The following is a 27,264-nucleotide window of genomic DNA, read 5'->3' as shown; positions in this document are numbered from 1 at the left end:
GAAAAAAAAGCAGTTGTCTAGACCTGGGCTGCGGTCCTAGGAGTGCAACGAAACAAGTGGTCCAGAAAACATAAAACTGTTGGGGACAAGTATGCTGCGTAAGGCATGTATCTAGGCAGAAAACCTTAACAGAGAAAACTGCCCGTTTCTTGAATGTTTCGTCGCTATTCACAGCCGCCGAGGTTCATGAAACAATTTTTTTTACAGCACTTCCCAGTCGATTTCACGAATTAAATCTGGGGACAGCACAGTCATTCCACGCGAAATGAGATGCACCAAATTCTTGGTATTTTAGATTTTGCTGAGAAAATTCATGGAAGACCAGTCCCAACAGAAGTGTAGAGACCTTCTTTCAAAGAAAAAAAAATTTTTCTCCGTATATCATGCTCCAAAGTGTAAGACATCACCTTCATCTGGGCATTTTGCAAGAATTATTGTTCAGGAACCGGTCCTTGTTGGCAATGTTTATCTCCACATGTAGTCAGGTATTGAGATGCCCTGTCATGCCTTAAAAAATAAACTGTGGATGATGCCATTTTGGTTTAAAATGGAAGTGGTTAACAGGAGAAAAATTTGAAGATTTCCGCATTTTTTAAGCTAAACTTGGAGTCTAAATTTAAGCAAACTTTTTTGGAGTTTTGCCTGAAACCTTGATCTAGCACTGTTTGAATTAAACTTGAACCTTGCGTTGTTCTGTAATTTAAAAAAAGTACATAGATTTCTGCGGAAACGGCCACATTGGGGACCACAAAACGCTATGTGGGCAACGGTGCTAGACAAAAAAATCAGCCAAATGGTCAACCCATTTAGTTTCGCATATTAAAAAAACTAGAAAAATATTTTTTGTTGGCGAGAAATAAATTTTTATAAAGGAGTTCCAGCGATGTGGGGCCAGCACCTGTTATGGTCCGTCCGGTAAAAGGCTGCTTTTATTTCCGGCCTTGCTAAACTCTAGCAATTGCCATTAGCATTGGACATATTGTGAGAAGATGGCGCAACGGAGCCATTTCAATGTTTTCATTTATTCTTAAAGAATATGTTTGGGCGGAATACTCATGGTATACAGGATGTGCCATGTAATTTCCCATAGATATGACCTAAACGCAGGATTTAAAAAGCCAATCTGAAAGTGTTAGATGTATAAGCATTTATTATTTGCATTGCACTTGACTGATGCATCAGCCTCACCGATTATTCAACTTCCAAAGCTGTGGTGTTCAGCAAATGCAATGTTTAATAAACCATTTGTATTGAATTAAGTCGGACACCTTGTATACGCAGAAAATATGAAGGGAGACTGAATACTACAGCAAAAAAGGGATATAACATCATGTGGCCTGAATTGGGAACAGCTGGGGATAAGAGTTAATGGAGAATACCTAAATAATCTGTGATTTGCTGATGACATTGCGTTGCTGAGTCACTCACGAGATGAATTGCAAAGCATGATCAATGATTTAGACAGGCAGAGCAGAACGGTGGGTCTAAAAATTAACATGCAGAAAGCCAAAGTAATGTTCAATAGCCTAGCAAGGGAAAAGCAGTTCACAATTGGAAGCGAGATGCTGGAAGTGGTAAGGGAATATGTCTACTTAGGGCACGCAGAGACTGTTGATCCTATCATGAGAGGGATATAAATAGAAGGATAAGAAGGGTCTAGCGCATATGGCAGGTTCTCTCAGATCATGAATAGCAGTTTACCAATATCCCTCAACAGAAAAGTGTAGAGCAGCTGCGTCTTGCCGGTACTCGCCTATGGGGCAGAAACGTAGAGGCTAATGAAAAGGGTTCAGCTTAAGTTAAGGACGACACAGCGAGCCATGGAAAGAAAAATGTTAGGTTTAACGTTATGAGACCGGAAGTGGGCAGAGTGGGTGAGGTAACAAACACGGGTTAATGGCATCCTAGTCGAAATTAAGAGGAAGAAATGGGCTTGGGCAGGGCATGTAATGCGAAGGCAAAACAACCATTGGTCCTTAGGGGTAACGGAGTGGATTGCAAGAGAAGGCAACAGTAGCAGGGGACGGCAGAAAGTTAAGTGGGCGGATGAGATTAGGAAGTTTACGGGGATACGGTGGCTGCAGCTGGCAAAGGACAGGGTTAATGGTAGGGACATGGGAGAGGCTTTTGCCCTGCAGTGGGCGCAGTCATGCTGATGATGATAATGATGAAGATAGATGGCGTGCGCATATACTTTTGTCTGCATTCTTAGCGATATGAAAGCCTCAGTTACCTTCCTACCAGCTTTACCTCTTGCCTTTGCAAAGAACACTGTGTTTTCAAGGGCAGGGCAGCAGCCATGTTTCTTGCATTTACTACAGTGCATTGCCAAATGGGCATACTCCCACACGGTAGGCGAATCTCGGCCTGTGTTGCAATTTGTGTCCATGTTGAAAACATCCCTTTCAGTGACACCTAATTGGCCAAAATGCCAGAAGCAGATGTGCATCTACTTCCGCCATTTAGGGCAGTCAGGTGCCACCGAATGGAATTTTGAAAAAAGACTGCGCAAAAGAAACAACACAGGAGAAAGACAGACGAAACGAGTGCAACTCTGCAACTGTGTATGCACTTGGAAAGCGAGTGAATAGATCAGCAAAAGGCTAGACCAGGCTTCAACAAGCTGGTATCTGCCACTGTGTATTCACTTGGAAAGCGAGTGAATAGATCAGCAAAAAGGCTAGACCAGGCTTCAACAAGCTGGCTGTCCTACTCTGCTCAGTTTCCAAAGTGTTACTTAAAAAGGTTAAAAGAAGAAAAGTATAATAACAGAGCAAAAAACGATGTTGCCAAACAGAAAACTAAACCTGTGATAATTCCTTATATTCATAAGATGACACACAATCTGAAACATGTTAAGGCAAAGTTTAAAGTTCGTGTAGTTTTTCCACCCCCAAGAAGCTGTTCTCCTTGTGTGGCAAAATGGATTCAAACAAACCGAAAAAAGCAGAATGCCAGAAAAAGCATGTGACGCTGTTTGTGAAATGTGCAGTGGGCGTAGTTTATCAGATCCCGCTGACGTGTGGGAAATCTTACATTGACCAAACGGGCTGATGTATTAATGATAGCCTTGCTGATTATAATCACGCATTAAAGAAAGGCACGGGTTCTTTCTTACCACATCACTGTAAAGCCTGCAGAGAAAAAGAAGAAAAAATGCCAGGCGAAGCTAAATGAAACAAAAATCCTAAGCAGGGGCAAAGATACTACAGCCCGTGATCTTATAGAGGGGTTCCACATCAAAAAAGGCAGAAGAGATTATGTAAGCACACCCTCGCTTACAATTGACAGAAAAGAAAGTGTCTTTTTAGATATGTGCTGAGACATTTTTTTGTATAGCCATTTGTTACCTTATTGTTTCTGCTTGTGCGCATGTGTAGGTCCCTCTCTGCTCTTGCCTTTTTGTCTATATATTCACTTGCTTCAATAGGTGAATAAACAGTTGCACTTGTTTCGTCTGTCTTCCCCCAGCATTGTCTGCGTTGCGTGTCTGTTTTCAAAACCATGCACCAACTTAGCCCCCGAGAGATTATTACCGAATGGGATGTTTTTGAATGAGCCGCAAGTTGGAATAAAGGACCGTGTTGATGGCCTTGAGGCGCATTGTGTTTGGTTATGTCTTTTTTAGTTAACTCTTTCAGCTCTTAATCTTTTGCTCAACCTTGGGTACACCTTGGAAAGCTTACGAGAGGAGGTCTAAAATTTGTGGCTGTTAATTGATGGAACGAAAGACAAAGGTTGTACCAAAAGAGTCTATTCATTCAAACATCTCTCAACATATTTGCCATTGATATCAGTGTGTTTCTTGTTGTGACAGATTTATTTTTCCTAATATGCTTTGAAATTATTCCTTTGTAGCTTTTGCAATTCACTGTTCCGAGTGGCAGTGGTCTCATTGCTGGAAATAAACAGTGGCCTTAGATGAATCTTCATTCACAAAATGCTGTTGGAATTCAACAAATCAAAAGGTGGGCCTGAGCTGATAGCGAAAATGGTGCAGTATCTTTGTTCATTTTTGTTATTTCAAGAATGTCGCCGTTCTCCTTGCACCATCTCCACATTTTTCTCATATTTATAGTCAGTATGTGTATTTAGAAAAGCACCATGAAGCAGTTATGCCTCTAAAACGACATAGGAACGCCACTCTAAGCTTGACAAGACAGAACATTCATGCAGAAAAATGTATTGCCAAAGTCCACAAATATTTGGAGCTCCTCGCATAAATGGCACCAAAAACATAGGCTTACTCGTTACCTGCCAGCAGCTTTCTTGATGTGAGAAACATAATGCAGGTAAGGCAAGGAACACACTTGCTTCCTCTCTTCATTGCTCTTCAATTTCTGTGTGTGTGTGTGTAGTTCTCATTTCTTCTCCTTCCTTTCTTGCTTTTTCAGTTTTTTTTACAGGACTATACCCGCCAAATCTTTGCTTGCGTGTTTTCTTTTTTAAAATGATTCGTTAGACATTAGTATATATGGATCACCCCATACACATCAGTTGCTAAATAATTTACAATCGAATTTCCTCTTGATGCTGTTTTGATTCCAGCAGCTAGGAGATAGTTGTGATATCAAAGGTCGGTGTGCGCCACATGCGGCATAAAATAAACTGCAATATAACTGCTCCTTCTTTGTTTTCATTGACTGCAATGCTAAAACCAGCCTGTCTCAAGAGTGAGAATGACTACAAATGAAGAAGCAGTGACCTATACTGGCCTTTGATGTCATAGCCATTGTCCGGCTGTCTAAACCGAAACAGCAAGAGAAAATAAATTGAATTTTAAATCACATACCAAGCCTAGCTAAACACCCTGTGGTGATCCATGTATTCTAATATCTTATATGCTTCACTACAGAGAAGACAAGATGTAACTAAAATTAGGCGTCGTTTTCAAAAGTGAGTGACAGTATGACATTTACTGTGGCCTCCCTTTATTCTTGTTTAACCATGTTCACAATACATCAACCTTTTCATGCAGTTCAGATTATAGTAATTGCATGCAGCTTATCTATGTAATAAAGCACACTACTTGTGCAATGTATGAAAGAACTCTGACTGGCACCTACAAAACGTGCCAACTTTCTTCTTCTGTCATGAGCATGTTTGCAATTTGTAACGGTTGGAGAAAGCTTAGCCTCGCAGCACGAGCGGCCATCTCAGCAAGAATTAAAAAATTAATGACCTCACTGACACCATGCCTGGCCTCATCTTTTTTTTTTAAATGCATATAATGTCATACATGTTGAATTGCAAGGGAAATTAGCACTGCTCAAAAACAGGACTAAGCCTTAGCAAGTTTTTTCAGCGTTACATTATGTGTATGACCCTTTCAAATGTTGAGAACAGGAAGTGATTTCCTCACTAAATGACACTATGATTATGACCCTTTCAAATGTTGAGAACTGGAAGTGATTTCCTCACTAAATTTCCTTGAGATATAGTTTCATGCACCTACATTTCGAGCAATCTATCTTGAGTCAACATACACTGAAGCTGGGTGCAACACTAATGAGGTGTATATTTCAGTGTTTGCCGTTGAGAAACTTTGTACGCCACAGCTCTCTGGAATATAAAATTGCGCATATGAAAGATCTGTTTGTAGATGGACCAGCTTATTATTAGTCATTATACAACCTACAACCTCACTTACACAGTTTTAGACTCGATATCTAAAAGCAATCTTTGTACAACATAGAGTTATGAGCAGGTTTTATTGCTCTCTCAGTGCATAGCAATCGTGAACCTCATGTTAACTAAATAATTTAAGGATGAAGTGCACTTTTGAGAGTAATTTTAGAGTGCTCTGAAAAATTTCAGCCCCCAAATGAATGCTGCATAACTACACACAATATAAGCTTCAGTTATGACTGGGCACAAATCAAACAAAACTTAAAAGAACATTGAGGATAAATTAAAGTTGACCTGCTACTCGACAGACTATGATATTCTAATGTCAAAGGAACTGCTGTCACCGAAAACTGAGCTTTAATAAGACAGAAAACACCAAAAGGTGAACTACAGGTGTTGTCATCACCAGCTGATTTTGCAAGTAAACTGCGTGCGTGCGTAGGCACCAAATTTTGGGCATATCCAAAAAAAGCCAGAAAATACCAGGAGGTTCTAAAACATTTGCATGATTGAACAAGATGAAAATAGCCCAAGTTGTGGCAAATTTCTAACAAAAAAAAACCATTACCTAGAACATTTACCTGTACCATTCACGGCTTTTAAAGCCAGAAAATACCAGGAGGTTCTAAAACTGTCGCATGATTGAACAAGATGAAAATAGCCCAAGTTGTGGAAAATTTCTAATAAAGAAAGCATTACCTAGAATATTTACCTGTACCATTCACGGTACCTTGTTCTTCACAACTTCTTTCTGTTCCGCTCTAAGAAGAAGGTCCACAGGGTAAACTGTTCTGTGGTCGTGGAACGCAGCCATTTGCACATACATTGAATTAAGCTTGCCCAAACGGCACTCTTTTACGCCATGTATTCATGCAGTCTCTTACGCCCTAAAAAAAAAAGAAACTGGGACAGCCCAATGTCCCAGATAAATTGGCCGTACGGCACTCTTTTACGCCATGTATTCATGTAGTCTCTTACGCACCCCCCCCCCCACAAAAAAAAAAAACTGGGACAGCACAGTTGTCCCAGATAAATTACTGACCTTCATTAAACTTATCCCATACCACCCCTACGGCAGACATCGTTGCTTCACCGCCTCACCGACGTCGATGCAAAGAATGAAAGCGAACAAAATACCCACCTTGAATTAAGCTTGTCGAAACGGCACACTCATAGTCTGATAGTCGCCGCAAGCGGCAGTCATCGTTGCTGTCATCGAAAAGCACGAACACCCAGAGGCGGCACGGCGCTGCCATTTGCAATTACCGGCGTCGCGTCTATTTTCCACATTTTGCCATGGGAACACCTGCTCCGCGTGCGCGTTGGCGTAGGCAACCATGGCATGTACAAAGTGTCATGGCAACAGCTGCTCCGCGCGCGCGTTGGCATGGGCAACATTGGGCTTGTCTGCAGCGGCTAGCAAACGCAAATACGCTTCCCGGCTACCTGCTTCTCAGAGCTCTCAGCAGGCGACCTCACCGTGTTGTCTCCTCCCCTGACTCCCTCGCCATCTCGCCGCGTGGGGCTCTCTGAAAACTTCTGTCCTGCTATATCAGACCGTACCGTGTGCTGCGCCAAGTCACCGCAGACACTTATGAGATCGCTCCGGCCTTCCTCGGTGCCAGGTCCTCTCAGCATGAGCCTGATATTGCGATATGTCTCGCAATCCCATTCACTGCCCTGATGTACACCGGGACGGTGCCTTTTCGACCGGGAGGCCGCGCAACGGATAATCTTCGTAAAGACGACGTGGCGGAAGTGCCCGTTGTGTGCGCGCTATCCGCTCAGTGTTCTCTGTGCCCTGTGCTCCGGCCGTCCGTCTGCCTGCCTAGACTTCGGGCCACGTAGCAATATTGTGCACGTAGATCACTCACCTGGAGGAAGCGGGAGCAGGACATAACGTGTGGACCCATACAAAAATGTCCTATGGCCGGCTATAGACATTGGGCCCAAATAGCTCTAAACCTTTTCTATTTCTATCTATAGCTGTATATACAGGCTGATATATTTTTCTATAGAGAGCTTAAGACAGTTGTATGGTTCCAAAGCAATAGCTTTAGTGGCATAGATTTTTCAACAGCCAGCAATAAGCACCTCTGTAGGTGCTTATAGTCGTTCATAAAAGGCCATAGACGGACACAGCTTTTTCCATAGACGCCCATAGGACGTTTTTGTATGGGGACTTGTGCTACAACAGACCTTTGTAAACTGCTGAAAAGCAACAGTCTTGACAGAGGTTGTACATAGTTGCAGGCCCAATTCCCAAAGGTGGAGTAAGGTTTTGAAGGTTTAATCGCACATTAGTATCCACCCAAGCGCATCCTTCCGGCTAAAAAGTAATGAAACCATGGAACCCCGCTGTTTATGAAGAAACATCCGGTGTTCAGAGCTAACCTAGACCAGGACAGCAGGGAAGGGTGGGGGGAAGAGAACGGAGTTTGTAGGAACGGTGTAGTAAGGTTGGTTTTGAGGAAAGGAAATGGCGTAGCAGCTGTCTAGGCAATTTGCCTATTAGCATCCACACAAGAGCAGCCATATGGCTACAGATGATGCTGAATGATTACTCCATTATTTACATACTGTTACTCCCTGTCCCTATCGCTCACCCGAACTGAAGTCATTTCATTTACTGTCATTAATTTGAGAATAAAACAACGCAGTGATGCAACAAGCAGATGTCACTTTATTTGAAAGTTCAAACAAAAACAACAACGATAGATAGATAGATAGAACTTTTATTCATGTCAATTGCCAGACAACATAAATCAGGCCTACCAAAGCCTCAAAGGGCTTGAGTGGCAGCGCCTGGCAGACAGCGAACGTTGGCAAAACAAAGGAAAATAGAGACGTTGCAATGAACTTTGCAAAAAAGAAAAAGGTCACCAAACATAGTGAAACAAATATATAACTATTACAACATCAAGAGAGATTACAGTAATTTAAATTAATACAGTAAATAGATGAAATAACTACGGGGCAGGAAGCAGCGCGGAGACATACCGCAAAGTTTTTTTCAGGGTGTATTTAGTTTTCATGCGGAGTACAGTAGGTGCCAAGCTATCGAAACAGGTAGGTACATGGTAATGGCGTGTGCGCTTTCCGTACCGGGTTGAGGAGCGAGGAATGCAGTAGCGGTATTTTGGTCTTAAAAGAGCATCAAGTATTCTTGAATGTCACTGCACACACACAAAAAAAAAAGAAAGGGTGCGGCCAGTCAGCCCTGCTGCTGAAGACCTGAAAAAAAAAAACATGCAAGCATAGAGTTATGCTACTGATTCAAATTGCCAGCTTGCACGCTGACAACACAGCTTCCCGCGCAGGGAGCATCGCCAACTAAAGCGGTCACAAAACATTAGTGCGAACATACGAATAACATAAGACATGCACACGAATGCTGCACACAACTACGTCGAAAGACATTCTCGTGATCTGTACATGATCAAATGAGCCCAGGAAAGATGTTACATGTTTCAATACTCGCGGATTTTATTCATTCACCGCTAAGAAAAATTGAAGGGACACAATATCCGCCTTAAAGGTATGACGCGATAGCGTACCCCTTACCGTCACCTAGGTGGCCCACCAGCCTCCAACCCATTGCTCTCTCGAGACCACCTGCCAGAGCCATGCCCGTGAGTTTTTTCTCTCATGGCGCCGACGCCGACAACGCAAATACCAGATTTTCTGGAGAAAGGGGCCTGATTTTAACTATATCGCGTTAATATTCACGAGCTTTCACCAAGCGCAAGAGGCAGGCCCTCATCTATTCCACGAGAGTGTTTCATATGCTTGTATTATGCGCCCACACAAGCATTGTAGCAGGGCATACTCTAGTGAGCGTAATGTTGGACCTTACAGCAAAATGGATGAAGCTCATACACGTTGCAAGACTCGCTGAAATTTACCGTGAATTGAAGGGGTGGAAAGACTTTCCTACATAACCCAGGCCAGGTATTTCGGTAATAAAATCAGAGTAACGCTCAACTGCAAGGGCGTTCAATGTGTTTCCTACGAAGGCAGGAACCGAAGTTAGGAACAATGCGCTTTTTTGAAGACAATTTCAAGTCGACATTTTGGCCTAATTTTTAAGAAATATAAAAACTCGCGGAAATTTGTTTACAGTATTCTACGCGACTATAAAACCCAATAAAATTTCGTTCCGTGACCATTACTTGATGTTGTTTACGGAATTGTTTAAGTGAATGTCTCAACCATGATTTAACTGAGGGCAATAAATGCAGGAATTTTTATACCTTAAGATGTCGTTATACTAGATGTTAACCAGAGAGAACTCAGCCGCGAGAATCAGTCTCAACATCAATTGTCTAGCTAATAAAAATTTCTTAGTAAAGTCTGGTGGTTGCTGCCAACGGCGAGTTCCTAGCCAAGGGCAAGAGGGGATGCCCTGCAGAGTGACGAATACTTCCAGCTAAACCGCAAGAGCACATGATGTGCCTGGGAAGTACAGTGCAAATGCAACGTCAGCTGGCGAGGCGCTACAATCTCTACGGCGTTCAATTCGAACCATCTGCGCTATTGCGCAGCGAGAAAACTAAGTGGAAACCAGCTACGTGGCCGTCGTTTTGGAGAAGTACGAAGCTAAAGTAATTGCTACCGCGGTAAAATAGCGTAGACTATTCGAAAAGGGCCGCCGCAGGGATTGCAACGCCTCTCCAAAGACGCGTCACCTTACTTCCAGGAATTTTCGAAATTCCGTCGAAACATCGCATAATTATCATATGGCCAGGATTCTGGTTCATGCGCCGCTAGTTCACAAAGCCACCACCACGGTGCCGCATAAGTTGAGCTCCTCCTCCTCCTTTTCTTACATTCTTCCTCCCTGGTTTGAAAGAGAGACGGTGGTGGTTGTTGCTATGAAGGGGAGGGGGTGGAGGGGGATACTGGCAACACCCTCTAAAGAACTCAAGAGAGTGTTGCCTGAACCCCCTTTCCCACTCCCCTACGCCTTTCGCATCACAGCTTTCGTTCCTTTGACCCCCTCCTCCACTCCATACTTAAAGACGCTAGCTACTGCCCTCAGTCATCCCTGATGAAGGAGCAGAGTCGGCTTCGAAACGCTGGGTTAAATGTAAAGTTTTTCGTTGGAGGCTAGCAGTTTATATAAGTATTTAAACCCAACCAAACAGGAAATCTGCCGAAATGTTTAGTTTTCATTCAACAAGCAACCACAGTCTGCGCTCCGCGATTCGCGGAAAAGTAAAAGGAGGAAAAAAAAGAAAGTCAGGCAAAGGCACAGCAGGAGACCCCTCTCCACTGTCCTTTTCTTCCTCCCCCTTACCACCCTGCAACCGGCTGCCAGTGTAGCTCCTGAAAAAAAATTTTTTTTCCTACCTATGCATCTGCTCACATCTTTGGCCCTTCATGTTACCGTCCCCCCCCCCCCCCCCCCCTTCTCTTCATCCGTTTTAATGCTGCGAGCAGTGGGTCTTGTTCTCGTAGCCTTTGTGGGAGAAACACTGCCAAAAAATTGTGTCTGAAGGGTAGGGTGAAATTCAAGCAAGTTTTGGTTGGGACGATTCCCAATTCTTGCTTATTTGTTTTGAAATCCGCGACAACAGCAATGACTTATCGCTTTAAACATGCTGCTCGAGGAGGGTGTGTGATTCGTTCCCCAGTGCCGCCGTGTACCCACTGGTTTCCAATGGGCACAAGATTGCTCAAAGCCTGGCGCCTGGTTTTTTTTAGTTGAAGTGCTGGGAAAATGGTCTTTCACCTAACCTAGTGTTGAAGAAAACACTGCACTATTAACAAAAGAAAACATTTCTAAGATATGGACACCCAAGATTCTTTACTCGATATATCATCCAAAACCGAAAAGGAAGCAACGCAAACAACTCTATATGCTTACGCTAAGGACACGCCAGTGGCAAAAACGCGCATGTAGTTCGTACGCAAAAGGTGTCAGTGAAACCTTGGCCAGTATGCTGAGATAGGAAGGGATGCAAACTACACACAAGACGGCCACCATTATCGGACGCCTCCTCTGCCCCTTCAAAGATAGTCATCCTACAAAAAAGACCTAAGGCGTGGTATGGAAAATACCCTGTTCGAGTGCTTGCTGTCGTAGGCTGTAGAAACTAATCAAGGCAAATTTAAAAGTCGCGAGAGGATGTTAATCGTCCCCTGAAAACGGCACCCTCTTCTTACACCCGCGGTCTGTGCAACTCCCCTGGAGCCACACGTCGAAGAATTAGTAGTTTGCCAATCGCTTAAGAGGCAACAACCGACGAAAATACAAAAAGAAAGCTAAAAATGTTGCTGGCCCGGCGATTGCTATCTAATCTCTCAAGTACCGGAACTGCAACCCGCAGAATTAAAGGCAAAGAGAGAGGATACCGAGGAGTACACAGGAGAGCGACAGCAAAAAAAAAAAAGACGGGGGTTGGTTTGCACCTCATACGCAAAAAAATATATGTTCGCGCCACTCGTCCGAGAGTGCCTATAGGTGCTGTTATACACATTCGCAACACGGTAAATTCACTGCATATTCAGGGCCGCACACACGTAACGCCCTGTCAGCTAATTAATGATGTGACCGCCACATTGCACAAGCAGTCTGGATGGAGCGCCCAGCCGCCCCGCTGGAGAAACGCAGTATAAGCATTGAAACCTCGTGTTATCCGACAATAACTTCCGTTCATTCTTCACCAAATTTAAATTATAATCAAGAACATATAGTTCACGTTTTACTCTTGATGGCTCCTCTGGGTAACGGAGTATTTACTTGCATCCCGAACAGATGGCACACTCTTCAGAATAGTTCCCAGCATGCCATTCTATGAAGTGTTCGTTAGCGGTTTACATATTTGCCGAAACTAGCATCGATTACAGCAGTGGCAAAGCCCTTATCGACGGCGAACGATCGAATCACGAGATGCACTTTACCAACCTAGAAAAAAATGTTGCGAACTACCACAATACTAATTGTTACATTGGACAAATCACCTACTGCCATAAAACGCAGCATCAGGCTTGCCGCCTCTCACTTACGACATTCACTTCAACGCATCCGTGCTGCTCTTTCACCACATCGACAAAACTTTCGAAGAGCTATCTGCTATTAAGCCTAATAATATAATTGTTAACATGTAGTCATTAATTCACTATTTTAATATTTTCAACGCACAATGCAAGACCCATATACAAGTAGCGGTGAGTGAGCTCTAAGTATTAGCGTCTGGGAATTACGCTTTTCACTGCTTGAACAAAGTACCTTGAAGTTTCATTGCTTTGCACTGTTAATGCGCACGCAATTCCACTATCACCTATGCCCGTGTGGTCACTGTACGCGCTTAATAAAAAATGTACCTGTCAAGCAAAAGATTCTCCTTATAATTTTCTCTGTATACCTCATAGAAGGCACGCGCTTTCTTGTAGCATTTTATGTAGCAGCCCATGGTCATAGCCTCACTCCGATGGGGGCACTTTTGAAAGTGCGCATGCGTACAGCACGGCTCAACCTCCCAAAGCAAACTACCAAAGCAGGGACACTGCAGCGGTGACGTGCGCCTTGCCAACACACCAAGAGAGGGCGCCACACGTTTCTTGCCAATGCTAAGGTTGCATGACAAATAGAGAAACAGCGTAGGAAATCTTTTGCTTCATTCAAATGTAAAATACTTTTTACTTATTTCAAGGTAGGACATTACGCTTCCTGAAGCTCTAAAGAGCTTGTCGATATATTGTAAATTAGAACTGTGGTGAACGATAAAGTGAAGTGGGGTACTTTTCAGGACTTCGTCATAGACTCCATGCTATCGTAGCTTATTGCGCATGGTAAACGCAGCATGTGCGCTATAATGATGAAACTCTTCTAAAAGAAACTTTAAGAAGCATTTAACATCTTGGCGAGACAGCTATTCTCCAACTTTTATGCGCGACGAGGTATTAATTTTTATTTTTTCATCGCCATTGAGTTACGCGCCGCCGGCAGTCGCGAGATGGCGCGACCGCTTTTTGAGGCGCATGGGCCAGAATGCTAGGGATATGGAGGAGCTTTGATGGCATTAACTTTGGGCAACCAGCCTGTCCATGCCTTAGGTTCCGCGTTTTTTTTTGCCAGAGACAAGTTCCTTAGCGGCACTGTATAGCGCAGTTTTTTGTCAATGAGCCCTCATGGCGAGACGTTTGCTCTTATGCACATAGCCTACATAGCTCCTATAACTGACCCACCGTGGTGGCACAGTGGCTATGGGAAGACCGCCGTGTGCCATGCGATCGCAGTGCACGCTATGGAACCAGCAGGTGTTCAAGCCCAATGCGGAGCCCTTCACAACAATACCCCATATCCCATGAGCCGCTTTGGTACGCTACACACCCACCATGCCATACTTTAGTATGGTACAATGACTTCATGACAGCTCTGTGTACTGAACATCGCTCACCCAGCAGTGTTGGTCCTCACACGAAGTACATGGCGGTCTTGAGGGACTCGAGCACCTTGACAGCCTCCACATACTGACTGGTTGAGACGGAGTCGGCGCTGCCCCCAGACGAGTCGCTGCTCGAGCTTGACACGTCCACCTTGCTCACCACGTGGTTCTTGGCCCGGTACGCGGCCAGATGAGCATAGTAAACGGGCGCCGGGATGCTAACGCTGCGCGCGCAGCGGGCGTATGTGTGGCAGAGGTAGTAGCTCAGATTCTGCACGTCGTCCGCCGTAAAGCTCGAGTCGTCCCACAAAATGTAGTAGTGCGACGGCCTGCTCGTGCCCTGCACCACAGACACAACGGATCCGGTTCAACCCACGGAATCGCAGCATGATCTCCTGGTTGTAGACGACAGACCTCGCGTCACATCCCCGCCAACACTTAGGCAGTCTTAACTTAGGAATCAAAAGGAAGAGATGGGCTTGGGCTGGGTATGTAATGCGAATTGGAAGACAACCGCTGGTCGTTAAGGGCTACGGAGTTGATTCCAAGAAAAGGGAGGCGTAGCAAGGGGCGGCAGAAAGCTAGGTGGGCGGATGAGATTGGCAAGTTTGCCAGGATACGGTGGCCGCAGCTGTCAAAGGACAGGGTAACTGTGGAGACATAGGAGAGGCCTTTTCCCTGCACTGGGCATAGCTAGGCTGATAATATTCATGATGATGATGAATTTGGGTGCCTTAAAATTTTGTTACTATCCCGTGGTCCCCGTTTTGGAACACATCCTCGTCCCGGCTGTGGCGGACGAATTTCGTCGATGGAGGCGAAATTCGAGAAGCTCGTGTTCTGCGCAATCTCAGTGCACGTTAAAGAGCCCAAGTGGTCGAAATTTTCGGAGCCCTTCACTACGGCGTCTCTCATAGTCTGAGTTGCTTTCGGACGTTAAACCTCCATAAACCAAACAGATCCCATTTTGCGGGAACCCTTTACTGGCTGTTGCACAATGAAATATCAAAGTAGGCCATGCGCAGTTGCTATTCGGGCCCACACCTAACAGTCATCCTGTGCTTTATAATGTGTAAGAAGCGCCCAAACTCCCTGTCACTGCCTCTATAGTGGCCTTCTTAATGTTGCACTGAAAAGTTCGGAGCAAGTTCAGTTCGCTTCTGCGTCATTAGGGAGTTTCTGCGACCAAAGTACCGACTACTGGGCCCCAGACGGCATTCCATTACTGTGCACCTGATTGCCGAAATGGCTGCAGAGGTAGAAGTCGAAGTCGAGCGGCTGCGTGACCACAGAGTCTACGGTGGTGCCGGGCGGCACGTTGCGGCACTTGCCAACCCCGTCCCGGTCATTGGCGGGCATGAAACGCGTGTGGTGACGCTTCTGGACCACGATGAATTTCAGCGCCGGCTCGTACGTCTCGTTCGGGGAAAGCTCCTGGCACGCCAGTCGGATGGCGCTCACCTGGAAACAAGATCACGGCCAAGTTGTAGCCCTGAACTTGTCGCCTAATGGATTAAACACTGCTTCTGGAGCTTGACACAAGGGATGGGCAGGAGAACACCATTTCGTGCGCAGTCAAACAGCTACGAATCGTCGTCTTTCGAACAAAGTTAGGAGAAGGTTATGGCGCTGTGAGTAAATTCGTATCGTATATGAAAAACTGGTAGAATCCACATTAACTTGGAAGCTTCTCTGATCGGGCTTGCAGGTAATTCATGACAGCTAAAAATGCAACAGTGCAAGACGGGTACGATGAACACCAGCGCTGTGATGTCCAGCGCTGTGGTGTGGTGCATTTTTATTTACATTGAGACCCGCCAGTTACCGCGGTCGATGATGTTCGATGTAGAATCCGCGAGACAATATGATGCTGCCCCTTTCAATCATAACAAACCCACAAAAAGATGCGGGGATAAATCATTTCGCATTCGAAACTTACCTCGCGGTTGCGGACCTCCATGAACTGCCCCTCGATCACTCCGTCCCGGTAGAAGATAATGCGCTCCGGCTTGTGCCTGGTAGCATGATAAAATGCCTTCAGCGTGTCTTTCATCATGTCCTTGAGGTCCTTGATGATCTCCAGGCGCGAAGTGGCAGCGGAGTCTGACACCTGGACGCGAACGGAGGCGTGGAACTTGTACGGAATAGAGTCCAAGCTACCAACGCACGCCGCGATGGACGGCCTCAGCTTGTCCCCAGGCGCCGGGTGAGTCACGTCCGCTCCGATGATGATAACCGGCTTCTGGAAGATTTTCGGCTTCTCCTTGGGCAGCAGGCTGTTGTTGATGCCGCCCTGCTTGGTGTTGATCTTCTGGCAGAGGTTGGTGAGGGGCGGGGCGTTGCACTTCTTGATCACGTTGTGGTCCATTACGCACTGCGTGCGCAGCCCGATCTCGGTCTCGGCTACCTGCTTGATATCGGCGTAGCTCGTGTTCTTGGCGAGCACGATGATGACCATCTCGAGGTTTGCGGTCTTGCGCTGCTCCTCGAGCAGGATGTTCCGCACGGGCTTGCGGTTCGCATCAGTCGTGGTGACGTCCAGCGGCTTCTCGATGCTCATGCCCAGTTCTTGGCCGACCCGGATGAGCATCTTGACGAAGTTGTCGAGGCTGTCTCGCTGCGCGAACTGGCTCAGATTGAGCAGCGTCCAGCGGGTCAGCGTGGCCGACTTGTAGACGTGACGGCCCCGCAGATCCCAGGTGCCCTCGCGGGGCTTGACGATGTAGTTGTTCTCGAAGACCAGCGACGGCGGATCGAGCACCCTGCCCTTGAGCTGCGTCGGCTCGGTGCTGATTTTGATGCCGAACTCGCGCAGGCACTGGTCGCTGCTGCTGACCAGATCCCGCACCGACTGGCGGATCTCGTTGAAGCGCTTGGCCGGTGGCTGGGCCGTACGCTTAATCATCTCGGATGTCTGGTTCTCGTCCAGTTTCTTCTTGCAGTGCTGCCCTTCGACGATCACGCAGACCTCCAGCGGGAGGTAGGCCGGGTGGTTTGCGCTGCCGGTCTCGATGCAGGGCAGGTTCGGGTACTTGAGACGGTCGTAACGGTTTTGGAAGTAGTCGGCCACCGAGCAACGGGTGCCGTCTTCCATTTTGAAGTAGATCTTCTTGGCTGGTTCCTTGGTGACGCGAACCACCTTGTACTTGCGAGGGTATGGAAGGTGGGTGACCTTGACGCGCAAACCCTTAAGCTCCTTGTTGAGACAAACGTTCTGGAAGTCGCGCAGGTTCTTGAAGTCTCCGGCCGACATCTCGCGCCGGCAATCGCTGAACAGTTTGCACATGAAGTCGGTCACAGGTAGAGGCTCGTAGAAGGCGGTGGCCGAAATGTCGACGTTGAGCATGGGCTTCCACTGAGCGGGCCGAACGCTAGTGTAGCCGAACCAGACTTCGCGGCCACCTCCAAGGGTGTTGTATTCGCCTGGGGCCGGCGGCTTGAAGAAGGACCACCCGACGGGCATGAGTTTGATCGACGGTCCGTGCCGCAGCACGATGTCCACGGCTTGGAGGACCTCCTGGGGAACGTGGCTGACGCGTCTGTCGAAGACCGCGTGTAGCGCGTCCAGATTCACGGTGGCCGCGTACTGGATCTTCACGATGAACTTCTGAATCCGCTTGTCCTCCTCGAAGTCGACCGTGAAGGTGCGCTCGCGGAAATTGAGCCCACGGCGCGTGTACAAGTTCTTGCGTCCGTCGAAGGCGGGCATGCAGCCACTCAGGTCGACCCGGTACTTCTTGACGAGCAACTCGATGACCAGGCGGTTGATCTTGGTGCTGATGCAGCGGTACTTGCGCTTCTCGGGCACTTTGTTGGTCTCCTTGCGCGACTCTGAGCAGATCTCCACGTCGTAGTGGAAAACGTTACCGGAAGGGATCTCAACGCTGAAGTGGTTGGCGGTCAACTGGATCGGCCGGCCCAGTTTGCCTTGAGCAGGCCGGCGCGGGAAGTGAGACGGCAAGGTCCGCTCGATTTCCTGCAGAGCGCGCCGGGGCAGTCCGCGGCTAAGGTTTAAATTCCCACAGCGCACAATTCGTGTCCAACATTCTTGAACAAAATTTGAAAATTTTAAATACTCTTATGGAAATATTGAAGGTAATGGTCATAGTCCGATTTTTTTTTTACTAGCTGGCATCAAGCTGTTCAGACTGCCATAGAAAAACAATGGGGAACGCTTTTGACGGTAGCAATAACATAAATGAAAACATGCAAGCCTGCCGACGGCAGATCTGCAGATCTTTGTCCAGAATTGTCGGTTACGCGGCTGAATTACGCACGAATTCCGCGCGTAAACTACGCCTGACCTCTGCGTTAGCTGTCTAAAAGTAAACTCCTCCATACATCGGTTAATCGATAAAAGTCAAAAGTCAACTCCTCCACACTGACGATCTGAGTTGCGCGTCACGCTTTTGATATGGAGTGCTCAAAATGATCTCGGTAAAGTAAGGAGAGCGAATGGAGTGCATTGGTCAGAGTTTCACGTCTCTACGCTGCGGATGAGAACTCGCGATTTTGTTTCGGTGATACTTTTTCGCCTGTGGACTACTAGCACGGAACCCACTCCAGTGAGCTCTTAATCGATAGCAGTACGCCTTCTTACCTTTAACTAGTAAAATGCCGCGAATTACGAGAGAAATGCGAAAAATTCATATTTCAGAGATTCCTGCGGGGAAAAGTGACAGCTGTAGGCAACCTCAAGTTTGCAGCGTCACTCAAAGCACTCTAACACACGCCAGCGAGAGGACCAAGCATTCTTTGAAGGAGTGAAGGCGCCAAATGTTTGGCCCTGTGCCTTTGATCTGCACACAAAAACTGCAATATGAACTCTGCTTTGTCGTTTTAATTAACTGAAACTTACACTGAACTGTTGCAGAAGTCAAGATTTCAGCAAATGAACAGAGAGCTATATATAAGTTTTTGTATGCTTCACAAGACCTGGTGCTCACTTGTGCCATCGCAACAGTCTTTCGACAGCTGAAAGCGAAACTGAAACTGCATGGAAGAATATATTCAGTTTTAAATTAGGCGCTGGGCGTAGGCGAATTTCACGTGGTGATTCATTTTAACTAATTGTGTGCGTGTCTGTGTGTTTCACTTAATGGCGCATAAGCAGCTGAGGCTATCATGGACAGGGTTGGTAAGATCTCACTGGTGCGCTGGCGGACAACTACTTCTTTTAGAAACCAATTTCCCTGTCACATTCCCTTCTTTTAGGAATCTAACTAACCACTCGTGTCAGGTCTCGTACTGTATTCTCTCCTAAGAGCAAGCAACAGTGGAAAGGGACGCGTTTGTGGCGAAATTTCGAGTTTCCTGCATGAAAAAATGCGGACGCCACATTCACAAAGAGGGGTTTCTTGTTTCATAATGTTCGCAATCATTCGCAAGCAAAAATACACAATAAAAATTTCGGCGAGCACATTAAGCGAGCTCGTAGTGCTTTTACACAACCACATTCCAGTTTCCTTACTTCGTTGAAGCCATCAAGTGACGTTCGTCAAGTAGCTGCATAGGCAACGCCGAGTGCCGAGCAAGGAATGCAAACACGTGTATAATCATTCTCAATGTGGTATCTGAATCACCTCAAGGAGCTGAAAATAAAGCGAACCTCGGAAGAAAAAATTGAAAATTGGTTTTTTGATGAAAGGTAATGGCGCAGTAATTGTCTCTCATACGTCCCGAAAAAATATGGGTTTCCCAAAAGGTACCTTCACATGAAAGAAAACGGGACTGCGCTTGTCCCCTCTTTATTCACGTGAATGAAGCTTTTGCGCAACCCATCTTTACGCTACGATGAGCCACATTGCTGAATCGCATGTGCCGGGGGACACCGGAACTGCGCCGTAAAAGAAGGGAGGAAGGTGGGAGTGAAAAACAGAAAGAGGTGCTGTAGTGGAGGTCTCTGAAATAATTTCCACCATTAACTTCTGAAGCACGCCGCTCACCTCCAATACTGTCTATACTCTCGACATCAGGCCCTCCCAATGGTGGGACGCCGTCACGCACTTTCACGCCATTTCTTCCTTTCTCTTCCCTCGCGGTGCCAAAAAACGCGAGCGGCGCATGCAAGCACCGATGTCATACGTAGCGCGATCATTCCGGGGAGTGCTCAGGTTTAGCAACGCGTAGAAGGAGCCAAAGTCGACAAGCGATGAGGAGCCGCAAAGCAGAAGAGAGGGATGTAGTCGAGGGTTTGACGGCATACCGTCTGGTCAGGAATCATGGTGATGCAGATTGCTGGTCACTGGCCAAAGTCAAAAGACGTTTCGGGAGCACTACGGCTCCCTTGTTCACTATGAAACAATCGGCGCATGGATCCGTTCTTTTGTAGCACCCAGTAGCGTTCTTAATGATTTAGCATAGATATGATGCAAAGTTCCGTCGTTCCTGTTTAATGTGTTAACGATGTCTGTATGTTAAGGGACTCAAGATTCTGCCGTGCTGATGTGTTCTTTTCTGTTGTCAATATCTTTACTTGATCCCAGCTAATCTCGTGGCCGGATTCTTGCACATGCTCTGCGATGGCGTTAGATGCTACTTTCCGGTTTCGGACGTCGTTCTGGTGCTCTCTCAGGCGTCTCGTGAAGTCCTTTGTTTCACCGATATATATTGATGAGCAATCGGCGCAGTCAATCTCATACACGTACAACACCTGGAAATCTTTCACGAGGGAGCTTGTCCTTCACATTCACCAGTTCTGTTCGCACCTTGCCAGCGGGGACGTGCGCGATGTTGACGCCATGCTTGCGGAAAATACGAGAAAGCGCTTCACTCACGCTACATATGGGACAGCAGCTCGTTTTTCTCTTGGTTTTTTGCTATCGCGTTCTTCGGAGGTAGACACAGACGCGAGAGCACAGAAAAACCAAAAGAAAAACGAGCTGCTGTCCCATACGTAGCGGGAATTAGCGAAGCGCTTGCTCGTATTTTCCGCAAGCATGGCGTCAACATCGCGCACGTCCCCGCTGGCAAGGTGCGAATAGAACTGGTGAATGGGAAGGACAAGCTCCCTCGTGAAAGATTTCCAGGTGTTGTGTATGAGATTGACTGCGCCGATTGCTCATCAATATATATCCGTGAAACAAAGGACTTCAGGAGACGCCTGAGAGAGCACCAGAACGACGTCCTAAACAAGAAAGCAGCATCTAACGCCATCGCCGAGCACGTGCAAGAATCCGGCCACGAGCTTAACTGGGATCAAGTAAAGATATTGACAACAGAAAAGAACACATCAGCACGGCAGAATCTTGAGTCCCTTAACATACAGACATCGTCTAACACATTAAACAGGAACGACGTAACTCTACATCCTATCTATGCTAAATCCTTAAAAACGCTACTGGGTGCTACAAAAGAACGTATCCGTGCGCCGATTGCTTCATAGTGAACAAGGGAGCCGTAGTGCTCCCGAAACGTCTTTTCATCTTTTGACTTTGGCCAGTGACCAGCAATCTGCATCAGAAGAGAGGGGATTGTGCGCTACCTTTGTCCGCTGAGGGGCGTTAGTAGAGTTAGCATCACGTGACATTTCTGAAGCCTAGTCATAAAACGTATAATGGAAAACCTCATGGAAAATGCACCCACGTGAAAAGGCAGCGGTAGCTGCTAACAAAGTTTCACTTTCGCTTGCTGCGCAGCGTAACGCCTGCGCTTGAAATTTTTTTGAGACGCGCCTTCGGCGCAGTCTATGCAACCTGAGATGGAATCTATGGAACCTCGATGCAGTACGGTGCATGCACGGTCACTGAAAACACCGCTCACCAAGCCATGGTTTGCAGTCTGGCAACTATCAAGAGCCGCAAACGTGCCCAGGCAGGCGCGCTGTTGATGAGAATGTGGCGCCATCTGGCGAACTCAGGGCGAACTGCGCATGCGCGGTAGCGGTACGCGGTCTGGCAAACTATCTGCTGGCATGCTACGACGGCATTGCCGCCCACACCCATCCACAGGGTTCAGACACGTCCGTGGGGGCACGCAGCAGCAGCCGCCGCTCACCTGAAAGCTGAGCTCGTCATTCTGCGACTTGGTGTTGCCGGCACCATTGCGGGCCTGCACGGGCGCGGCCGTCGGCGAAGTCGAGGTGGTGGGCACGCCTTCGGTGGGCGCCACAGTGTGAGCCCCGTCGCCGTTGGTTCCCTCTGCGCGGGTGATGACGGCTGTTCCGACGGCAGTGCTGGAGAGAATCTGGGGTGGGGCCGCTCTGACCACTCGATGCTGCAAGGCTTGCGCGAACGAAAGCGCCGATGGGGCGCCCGGCGAGCGTCCAGTAAGCCGCCCTAGACCAAAGGGAAGAAGTTAGCATCAACGATATCGACAAGGCTTACCGATGCGTGACCAGTTTTGCCAACATGGCATGACCGAACAGCTCCGAGCACTAACAGGCGATCCACTATTGCGCACCTGCAAGAATGGGCTATGTATATGTTACGTCGCTGAAGCCATGATAATCCCGCCTTCTGTAGAGCACCCGCCTTGGATTTGGAGGTGGTGGGTTCGACTCCCGCTGTAGGATGATTACCCAGCCGTTTCTCAAAATAAGTAGAAGCTATGCCCCGGCAGGGTGCTGGGATTGCTAGGCTGCATGGTTTGACAAAGGAGCCTACGCCCTCAAATCCTGTCACTGTGGGCTTGAAGAGACACATCGGAAATACACTAGATCTTGCATTCGGTCAAAGTGCACTTTGGCTTCAGATGAATTATATTCTGAAAACAAAATAAAAATCGGGGAAAGGCGAGAGAAGGTTGTTGAAAATGATTGAGATCATCCATGAGGTAAGCCTATCGAACGAATTATGGCTTTGAGAGCAAGGTAGCAGGGTCCTGATCGGAAGTATCAGGCGACACGCCCCGCAGTGGTTAATGTATGGCAAGGAGGCAAGACTAGTCGACACAGCCATTGTGAACCAACCCACTCGGGGATTCGAGACGCTCTGTATCCAAAAACCAATATGCGTCAATTAACACCATCCGACGCGTCGGAATAACGGCTACCTCGGCTACACTCGAGTGCAGATAACAGGACTTGCTACTCCCTTTACACCCATTGTAGCGGGCTCGCACAGGAGCAGCGGCAAAGACGCGAATTTAAACGAAAAAGTGCACGGCAAAGCTCGTCGCTTTACCGCGACCAAACAAGGATCGCGCCCCTCTAGGCAAGATGTAATCGCGTACGCGTCGCGTGACAGGCCAGTAGCACAAACCTAGGGGTTAGGCCTAGTGCGTTCCCGCAAGCCGACCTAGAATTAGTGGCGAAAGAAAAAACGCCATCTGCAATTTTCATTTCCGCTGAAGAAATCTCGCGGAAGAACATCGGCATCGCGAAAACCGAAGACCTAATCAGCTTCGGTCTAAAGCGAATCGCCACTCAAGCTAAAAGCGGCATCGCGCGCGGGACATCATGACTTCGCCACGCCCAGAGCCCGCCGCGCCGTACCAAACGGACCGGGCGGCGTGGTGACAGTCTGCGGTCGTGGCGTCATCCTAAGCCACCCAGTCAGAGCGGTGGCCCTACAGCCAGCGATTCGGATGGCTGACCCGTGACCTCCGCGGTAGGCCCCGGCGGGGCGCTGTGCTCTACCACGGAGGGCACGGCGAGCCATGGAAAGCGCCTCCGCGATAGGCTCCGCCGGAGCGCTGCGCTCTATCAAAGGCAATGGCGGGGCCAAGGAAAGCGCTCACCTGTTCCGCAGCTTCGTCGTTGCGACCGCGGGGTGGACTCCATTGGCCTCAAGGGAGCGTTTGAGGGAGGCCCGGTTTGCGACGTGAAGGCGGACTCCTGGACAGCTGGCCGGAGGGGGGGGGGGGGCAGGGCACTCGAGCAGCGATGTCGCAGCGACCGGCCGGCCGATGAAGCAGCTCTTTCAGGCCCGAGCTCGGCGGAACGTGCCTCGCGCCTAACCTCCGGCCCGGATAGGCGCGGCCGCAGGGCCGGGCCAATGGGGGAGCGAGCCAGAGTAGAACCCGTGCTGATGACATCACAGACGAGGGAGGGAGCGGTGCAGGGCCGACTGCGCGTGGTCGTGCCGCCAGCTCGCGGTATGCGCTTCGTCGTCTTCGTCTCGGAGGTATAATTTGGTCAAGAAGAAGTGAGGTTGCAACGGTTAGCGCTCGGACCGCGGTTAACAGTCTTGCAAACGTAGTGGCCGGCCGGCGCGGTCCCGTGTGGCTCCGCACTTTCGCTTATGGCGTCACGGCGGGTGGAGAAGGGAAACGACTTCATAAGCTGCGATTAGAAGCTTATAACCAAGGGGAACAAGCGAGTTTAACTTGGAAGTTTGTCCGTTTGGTATTCTCTTTCCTCTCCAAGGGGCGCGATAGAACGTATAGTCTCTGCCAAAATAACTAACTATTCTGCATGGTCTTCTTCTCGCTCCTATATATTAGAGCTCTTACAGCTTCCGTAAAGATCAAGTCTTAAAAGGTGAAGACCAGGGCTGTCCTTACCTTACAGCGATTTAGAGCTTTCGGGATGAGAGAAGTTCTCAAATGTTCAACTAAGAGGCAAACCATGTATTCTGGTTACTAATTACATAAACTGTACATACGTGTAAGCGGCGGGGCTGTAGAACAGTGCCTCAAAGACCGTGTTCTCTGAGAATTCGCGGGACAGCGAGTGCTGTCCCGCGAATTCGCTAAGTTCTTCGAAATACGCTATAGCTGTTTTGCCAGGCAAACACTGGGGTTCAGAACCAAAATTGGTCACTAAAAGTTCGGTTCGCTCACAGGTCAATTCAATAATTCCGCGAGCTACACAGACTTGCCGACCCAGAAGCAGTGAGATGTTGGTTTCAGCGATGCCACGAATGCTGGGGCTGTTATCACACTCGACGGTAACAAACATGCTGGCTCTGGACGGGATCAATACGTGGTCGTCACAGACGCATATCTTAGCCCTGCGTGGCTCGGTATCGTCGTCGACAGGGGCTTGGGTGGAAAACGACACTATTAGCTCCTGGAGGTTGATAAGGGCACCGTACTCCAGAAGGAAATCCAAACCGAGCACGAGGTCTTTGGAGCACTCGGGTAACACAGCAAAGCAGCCAGGGAAGTAACACCGCGGATCTGGATTCGCGAAGTGCAGACGCCGATCGGAGTTACCACGTGGCCACCAGCTGTCCGGATCTGCGGCCCAGACCAAGGGGTCAGAACCTTCCTCAAGGCCGTGGCTAACCGTCTGGTCATTACAGAAAAATCGGCGCCGGTATCCACGAGTGCGCTAACGTCGTGGTTGTCGGCGGATACCGGCATTTCGGCGGAGACCAGTCGGTCGGAGCGCGTCGTCGAGGTCGTCGGTTCAGGTCGTCGTCGGTCGGAGCGTCGCGGCGAATCATCGGGTGGAGGCTCTTGACTCGGTCCTGTAGCGGCAGCCCTACCCCCGGAGGACGCCGTCTTCAGTTTTCCCCACGTGGGGACGTGCCTCTGAGCTGGCCAGAGGATGACGGGCGGCCGGGTGAAGAGAACCGCCTAGGGGATGGCGATCGGGACTGGCGTCGCTTCGAGGTCGAATATTGCACGTTATCAGCCAAGTACTGTTCGATATCCCGTGGTCTTTCACCGTAGCGTGGTCGAGGTGCGTCAGGTGAAAAACCCTTTAAACCCATTCTGCGGTAAGGGCAGTGGCGGAGGATGTGGCCGGGCTCCCCGCAGAGGTAACAGAGCGGCCGATTGTTTGGCGTACGCCAAACGTGCGCTTTGCTCACGGGTGGCCTGAACTCCTGCTGCACGGATGGTACAGTTGCGACTGGCTCCTGCAGGTATGGCACAGGAGAGACGGGGGAAAAGGCTCGCATCGCTGGCCCGGGACTTCGTAGCACCTCGCTCTACGTCATAACGGAGGGCGCCGGGTGTGGAGCTGTTGGTTGGCTGCACAACTCGTCGGATTTATTCGCGGACCACGTCCGTTACGGCAGTGACGCTGACCTGTGGAGCTTCAAAGCGAAGTTTCGCCAGTTCCTCGCGCACAAGGCTTCTTACAAGCTCCCGAAGATCCTCGGCGGGCAGCGACGTAGGCGTGTACTGGGAAGCGGCTGCTACAGTATAGCCTTACGTCCGTAGTGGGCGCCTAGTTCCTGCAGAGAGCGCTCGATACCCATTGCCTCCTTGGTGAAGTCGGACATTGTTCGTGGCGGGTCACGGACCATTCCGGCAAATAGCTGCTCTTTTACGCCACGCATTAAGTGGCGTAGCTTCTGGGCTTCAGGTATAGCCGGGTCGGCCCGATTGAACAGTCGCGTCATGTCCTCTATGAACATCGCGACGCTCTCAATCGGCTGCTGTTATCTTGAGCGCAGGGCGATTTCAGCCGTCTCTTTTCTTTCGCTGCTGGTAAATGTCGCTAGCAGCTCTCGACGAAAAGCCACCCAGGTGGTAAAGGAAGCTTCGTGGTTCGCAAACCACGTTTTGGCCGAGTCCTACAGCGCAAAGTAGACGTTGCGCAGCTTGCGCTCGCCGTCCCACCCATTGAAACCCGCCACTCGGTCAAAGCTGGCCAACCAGTCTTCGACGTCCTCAAACCTCTCACCGTGGAATGATGGGGGCGTCCGAGGCGTGTGAAGGACGAATGGCGGGGCATTCCCGGAAGGCTGACTTGTCTGGCTAGCCGTAGCGGACGTCATGGCCCTTGCTGGTCTTGCGAGTTGTCCGAACTCTGGCTGTAGGCCTCGCAGGTGGCGGCAGGCCTTGTGGACTGGTGTTGTAGCCACGCGTTGAGAACTGACGTCAAGAGTGTCCTCCAGGTAAGCGTACATGGACCGTTACCCAGCGGTTCCACCAAATATGTCACCGACAAACGGGCGAAACACTCAGACCAGGTTTAATTAGACGTGCTGGGAGTGAATGAGTGAGTAAAAACTTTATTGAAAGAAAGTGTAGATTCGTGGTCAGTAAGTGAGGTCCAGGCCATGTAGGTCTCGTACCGCACAGGCCCATTCGACAGCCTTGACTTGAGTGCCTCGGTCGTCGCTGACCTTTACTGAAAGCCACGCGTGAGGTGAGGGAGCAGCCATGAGATCTGGGGGTGGGGGATGTGCTTTACAGTCCCAGATTATGTGGTCTAAAGTAGCTTTTGCACCGCAGAAGCGGCAGTTAGGGCTGGAGGTTGTAATAAATATGTGCGAGTACACATTTGGGTTGGGGAAAGAGTCGGTTTGTAGTCTTCTCCACGCCACCTGCTGCTCCCTTGACAGTGAGGGGGGCGGCGGCGGGAACTGCCTACGTGCGAGTCTAAAATGGGTGGTGTGATCGT

General features: G+C 48.6%; 1 protein-coding gene across 1 annotated transcript; it reads right to left on the bottom strand.

Moving 5' to 3' along the window:
* Positions 1-8,714: 8,714 nt before the first annotated feature.
* On the bottom strand, positions 8,715-23,500 carry LOC144124001 (protein argonaute-4-like). Its single transcript, XM_077656686.1, has 6 exons — positions 23,455-23,500; positions 22,017-22,297; positions 15,961-17,997; positions 15,255-15,482; positions 14,034-14,361; positions 8,715-8,862 (listed from the first exon to the last, which is right to left on the bottom strand). The coding sequence occupies exons 1-5, from the start codon at positions 23,498-23,500 to the stop codon at positions 14,050-14,052; spliced, it is 2,904 nt and encodes a 967-aa protein (XP_077512812.1). The 3' UTR covers positions 8,715-8,862; positions 14,034-14,049.
* Between the last annotated feature and the right edge of the window lie 3,764 nt (positions 23,501-27,264).

Source organism: Amblyomma americanum, chromosome 3, assembly GCF_052857255.1.
Source record: "Amblyomma americanum isolate KBUSLIRL-KWMA chromosome 3, ASM5285725v1, whole genome shotgun sequence".
Taxonomy (NCBI): Eukaryota; Metazoa; Arthropoda; class Arachnida; order Ixodida; family Ixodidae; genus Amblyomma; species Amblyomma americanum.
This window is presented reverse-complemented; position numbering and strand designations above follow the sequence as displayed.

Coding starts and splice junctions, on each gene's coding strand:
- LOC144124001 (XM_077656686.1), bottom strand. CDS start 23,500: ATGACGCCACGACCGCAGACTGTCACCACGCCGCCCGGTCCGTTTG. Junction 17,998..22,016: donor ATGACGAGCTCAGCTTTCAG/GTGAGCGGCGGC, acceptor CGCGCTCTGCAG/GAAATCGAGCGGACCTTGCC. Junction 14,362..15,254: donor GCAGCCATTTCGGCAATCAG/GTGCACAGTAAT, acceptor TCTGTGGTGCAG/GGCACGAGCAGGCCGTCGCA.